This window comes from Acanthisitta chloris, unplaced genomic scaffold, assembly GCF_000695815.1.
Source record: "Acanthisitta chloris isolate BGI_N310 unplaced genomic scaffold, ASM69581v1 scaffold12208, whole genome shotgun sequence".
Classification (NCBI taxonomy): domain Eukaryota; kingdom Metazoa; phylum Chordata; class Aves; order Passeriformes; family Acanthisittidae; genus Acanthisitta; species Acanthisitta chloris.
Window position 1 is genome coordinate 3,384 of NW_008686492.1, and position 5,390 is coordinate 8,773.

Sequence of the window (5,390 nt, forward strand, 5' to 3'; positions counted from 1 at the left end):
TCCTCTGGGGCCCACCACTACAGCCCTTAAATTAGGCAGAGTGATCTGCCCTGAGCAGAGCAGGTCCCTCCCTTCCCCACCATGCTGAGCTCTTTATCTCTGCTGTCCTGCTGCCCTGGGAGGCTGTGGGACCGGAAAGCAGAGCCAAACCCCCTGCAAGGCACCTCCAGTGTCACACAGCCTGCCCTGAGCTCAGCTCAGGCAAAGAACTCCCTGGGCAGCAGCTCCAGGCCTTGCTGCAGGCACTCAGTGTTGGCAACGCTGTGTAGAGACCTCCCAGGTCATGGTTTCTTGAAGGGCTGTTGCAAGAGCTTGAATTTGGGGGCTAAAGGGAAAAATGTGTCTGTAAAAGTTTCAGAGTGTTGGCACATTGACAAGGATCCATGCAGGGTCCTCTCTAAAGGCAAAGGATACTGCAGCCCCCAAGTTCCTCAGGGGATGATCTCACAGCTCTCCTCCAACCCTGATGATCCTGTGATTCTATGCCTTGCTCTACAGCACTGATAAGGGGAAGTTTTCACAGCACCTGCTTGAGAAACTGGATTTCACCACACCCATGAAATATCCAATATAATGGCAAAAGAGGAGCCAAGAATATAGATCCCAAATGCAAAGCTGGAGGAAACATCTTTGTAAACACCTTGTTCCTGCATTCTCCTCCAGCTCTGTGCCTCAGCTCCCCATGGTCACTCAGGGCTGAAAATAACCCAAGGAGGCCAACAACAGAGCTTTCTTTAGCAGATGCAGGTGTGCAATGTGACCTTGTCCCCAGGGTGCAACAGGCCCACATGTCCCTCCATCAGCTGGTCCCCAGCAGGCAGGGATGGCTGGAGAACTGCAGACATTTACTGGGAGTCACTGTTGGCAGAAGAATGAAATAGCAGCTTGGAAGACTTGGGGAAAAGCAGGGGGGGAAAAAAAAAGGAAGTTGCTATGGATATCACACAGGAACATGTTAACATGGTGGAGTTGGACTAACACAAAGAGTGTTCCAATCATATCCATTGTATGACACCAAGTTACCTGTCTCCAGAGCAGAAAATGAGCTTTTCCTTCTCTGATGAGTCAGAGGTAAATGCTCTACATGCTCAGAGCACAGTGACTCAGCCCAGCTGGAAATGAATAGCTCTGAGAGTTATTAATCTGTGTTTTCATGAGGGACTTGGCATTCTCAAGGAGCTACTCATAGCCTGCAAAACACTATATGATCTTGGCAGAACAGACCAGTGCATCATCCTTGCACTGGTACTGACATAATGACACTGAGATTTCATACTCTCAGGGTAAGAGACATTCTCAGAACACATCTGAGCTAGATATATAGGTTGGACATGCTCAGAACAGAACACATCTAGATATATAGGTTGGACATGATGATTTCAGAGGTCTTTTCCGACCTGATGGATTCTGTGATCTCATGGGAGCAGTACCACGGGGTGGAAAGAGAAGTGTTGTGTCAGGAGAGGTGTGCAGATATCAAACCTCCGAGTGACCCTTCAGATAAGCAGGACATGGCAGCTGATGTGATAAAATAACGAGGCTTAGGAACACAAAGGCAAGGCTGCTGCATGGGATGATTTCAGAGGTCTTTTCCGACCTGATGGATTCTGTGATCTCATGGGAGCAGTACCACGGGGTGGAAAGAGAAGTGTTGTGTCAGGAGAGGTGTGCAGATATCAAACCTCCGAGTGACCCTTCAGATAAGCAGGACATGGCAGCTGATGTGATAAAATAACGAGGCTTAGGAACACAAAGGCAAGGCTGCTGCATGGAAAAAACACAGACAATTATCAGAAGTGCTTGAGGAAAATGGGGAATGGTCTCAAAGCACCTGAGTTTTGTGGCCTCAGGTTGCAGTAAAGCTCTGCTGAACACCCCCTCAGTGCAGAGGCACTGCATGATGAGCAGCACTGAGTGAGGCTCTGCAACGAGCTGCACCAGGGAAATCTCATGGCACATATTTGCACAGTACCTGCCAAAACCAACTCTGCCTTCCCAGGGCTCTTTGCCCTTCACTTTTCCTTCAGCAGCAAAATGAACCTGCAGATGAACATCCTTTCAAGTAAGAACCAACCAAAACACAGAGATGAGGGATTTGGGATTGGGGGCAGACTACAAGATCTGAAGGATGCTGCATGTCTTTAGGACTCACTGCTGTTCCAACAGGCAACAAATCCCTTCTTGAATACCATGGCAGCACCTTCACTGCACAACTGCCTGACCCAGGTGAGGATTTTCACCACCTGCAACAAAATCAGAATGGCTGAGATTGGAAAGGACCTTAGAGCATCATCTAATCTTCACTCCCAGGACACTGTTGGTCTTCTTAGCCCCAGGTCATTAATGAAGTTGTTAAATAATCACCCTGTAGTGCCAGAGGCAAAGCTGAGGCTTCAGACTCAGTTTTATAGACATTTGCCAGAGCAAAAACCCAACAACAAATCCTTCCCTCCACCTCCCACTCCCGGGGCTGTATTTCATTCTGTGCTGTGCCCTGACACATCACTTCTGCTGTGGCTGCAAACAGGAGTTTGCAAGAGCAATGACACCTCCACAAAAGAGCCACAGACATGTGACTGATGTTAGGGCACACAAAGTGCAGTAAACTGTAAAAGATGCAAACTCTTTACTGCCCAATAAAGCCTGAGCAGAGTTAGCTCATTGTGTAGAGAAAAGGGAGCACCAGGGAGGGTTGCAGAGATTAAAGCAGCTGGAAAATATGTGGGTTTGTTTTGATGGAAACTTCATGAATTGCTCTAGTGGAGAATCAGGTGTGGAAATGACTTCACTGTCATTACACAGTTACATCAAAAGACTCAATGAGAATCAGAAAAGAATCTGCATTCCTTGTTTATTGGGTGAAAATGTCAATCTTGTTTCAGTTACTGCGTAGGTGACACAGTTGCAGCTCTCCGGCCACACTGATAAGATCAGATTGCAAATAAATAAAGAGAATGGTGAATGGAAAGATTAGGAATCACAGTTCCATCAGTGTTTTTCAGGATACATTTCAGGGTATTTCCTGTACATTCCAGTGCATTTTACAGTATGAATTCAAAGCACATTCCAGGGTATAACTCAAGTTCTGCAAGAGAGACACACACCTCTGCAGCAGGAGGAGCTGCACTGATTCCTGCAGCACAGAGACTGCACAGCAGTGTCACAGAGCAGCTCCCCCAGGCTCCTCTTGGGCTGACACCAATGTGTTCATGAATTATTTGGTTAATTCATACTGGTAACCCCAACTAAAGAGATTATCAAGGCCCAAATAATGTTTAACCCTTTAGTGCTGTCAAAGACAAGCAAGAAGTGCAAGATGAAGCAGAGTCAGCACCAGGAGCCTCTGCACCAGGATCCCCCAGAGTCAGCACCAATGGTTCCTGTACCAGGATTCTGTGCAATCCCATCCTGGGATTCTGTGAAAACAGTCAGAAGTCAGTGCACACGTGGGAGAGCTTGGCAGGAGGGAGTTAACACTGAAGCTGGCTGAGAGCATCCCCTGGGGAAGGATCATGAGAGGATCACTTTGGATCATCCCCTAGGAAGCAGCCTGAGTATCCCCTGGGGAACAGCCCATCCCTAGCAGCAGTGCAACAACCCTTAGTGCAACTCTACCAATGCCATGAAACCTTTCACCTGAGCTTTTGACAGACACCTCACTTGGGAAAAAATCAATGAACTGTATACGATGGGTTTGTCAGGAGAACACAGGAGGCTTCACCTCTTACTGGTGAGTGGCTGTTGATTAGAGCTTAGATTTTTAAGTGACTGCCAATTTCACAGGCTTAAAGAAATCACTGAGCAGAATTACTATCAATTTATGGCTGCACATCAGAGCAGGGAGGAGCAGAAATCAGTGATTAGTTGGGTTTTGTGCAGGTTCTTATCACACTCTGGCACATCACACATTCTCCTAAAGCAGCAACCAGCAGTTTTTCCATCTGGATATAAACCACCTTATCCAAACCCCAAATTCCAGCTCAATCCACAAGGACATCCTCAGCCCAGCCCCTGCAGTCCAGAGTGCACCTCAGCAGCTGCTCTCAGGTGTTCCTCACAGCTCATGGGAGTTGGCATGTGGCTCTGGGACTTTGTCAGTGTCACAGTTCTTGATCAGCTGAAAGAGGAACTCGACCTGTTTCTCATAATTCTCAATGGAGATTCTCTCATTCAACCCATGGATCCTGGAAGAAAAGGAATGTTTTTCATCCCAGTGTGAGTTTGTGACCCACCTGCACATCCCCAGCCATTATTTGCCTGTTGGCTTCATCAAGCAGTGCCCAGTGTGAAAAAACACCAACAGACAGAAAATTCTGCACTGGAACCAACCCAAATTCACTGACTAAGGCTCAGAGCACAACAACTAAGTCTGTGGTGCATGTGGAAAAAATCCTAGGAGTATTCCAGCTCTCTGCCCATTTCTTGGCCATTTATGTCACTGTCCTGTGTAGCCAGAACTTCACTCCTGCATCAGTTGCACCTCAACTGAGTGACAAATCTAGTGTAGGCTAAATAAATAATCTCTTGTATGATGCTGTTATCATCTTTACCTCAGGAAACCTAATTTCCAGCTTAAAGGAGCAAATCAATTCAGAGTGGCAAATGTCCAAACACAGGGATAAATCTCCTGGATAAAGTCAACTCCCAGAACACCTTTCACACTGCAGCATGAAGGATCCAGGCAGCTCCACCTTCTTTACTACCTCATGTACTACTGACTGAAACACCTGAATGTCTGTATTTGAAGGAACAGGGTCAGGGCTGACACTCTCCCAGGGTGATTCCAATCCCCTGTCAGTGCAGCACCCAAAGCTGCAGGAAATGGGTGGCCCAACACCACAGGAGGCCACAGCACCACCACACCAAGGTCTACAAGGCTGGGTTTCCTTCTGCCTAATGCACATGGATGTTGTCTTTGCCTGGTGCCCACCCAAGGCATCCCAGGTGAGGCAGAGCTCAGTACCTGGGCAGATCATCTGGTCTCAGGAGCACAGGGTTGAAGCGATAAATGGCCTTGGTGACGTTGGTGAAGTGTCTACTGTCTGTGTTTCCTATGCAGGTGCCTGGAAAACACACCTCAAGGTTAATCTGCAGGGGAGCAGCAATTTAATGACCCACATTTTCCCCAGGAGAAAGGAAAGGCATCTGATAACAGCCCTGGGATAAGCACTACCTCCACCAAAAGTAACATCACTGGAAACAGTTAGTTGGAACATCCTGGAAGAATATTGTCTCCATCACAAACAGGAGCTGAATAACTCAGTGTAAGAACAGCCATGGCACTCAGGCCCCCCCCCCCCCCAAAAAAAAGCTTACATCCAAAAACCACTCCACAACTAGCTGCAAGGAGGGGAAGGGGTTGGGGTCCCAAGGAACAATACAGAAAAGCA

General features: G+C 47.6%; 1 protein-coding gene across 1 annotated transcript in view; it reads right to left on the reverse strand.

The window, feature by feature from the left end:
- Nucleotides 1-4,054: 4,054 nt before the first annotated feature.
- The window catches only part of PM20D1 (peptidase M20 domain containing 1), an 8,147-nt gene continuing 6,811 nt past the window's right edge, over nt 4,055-5,390 (reverse strand). Inside the window, 2 exon segments of the mRNA XM_009080158.1 lie at nt 4,055-4,184; nt 4,964-5,063. Coding sequence (XP_009078406.1) covers nt 4,055-4,184; nt 4,964-5,063 — 230 coding nt within the window.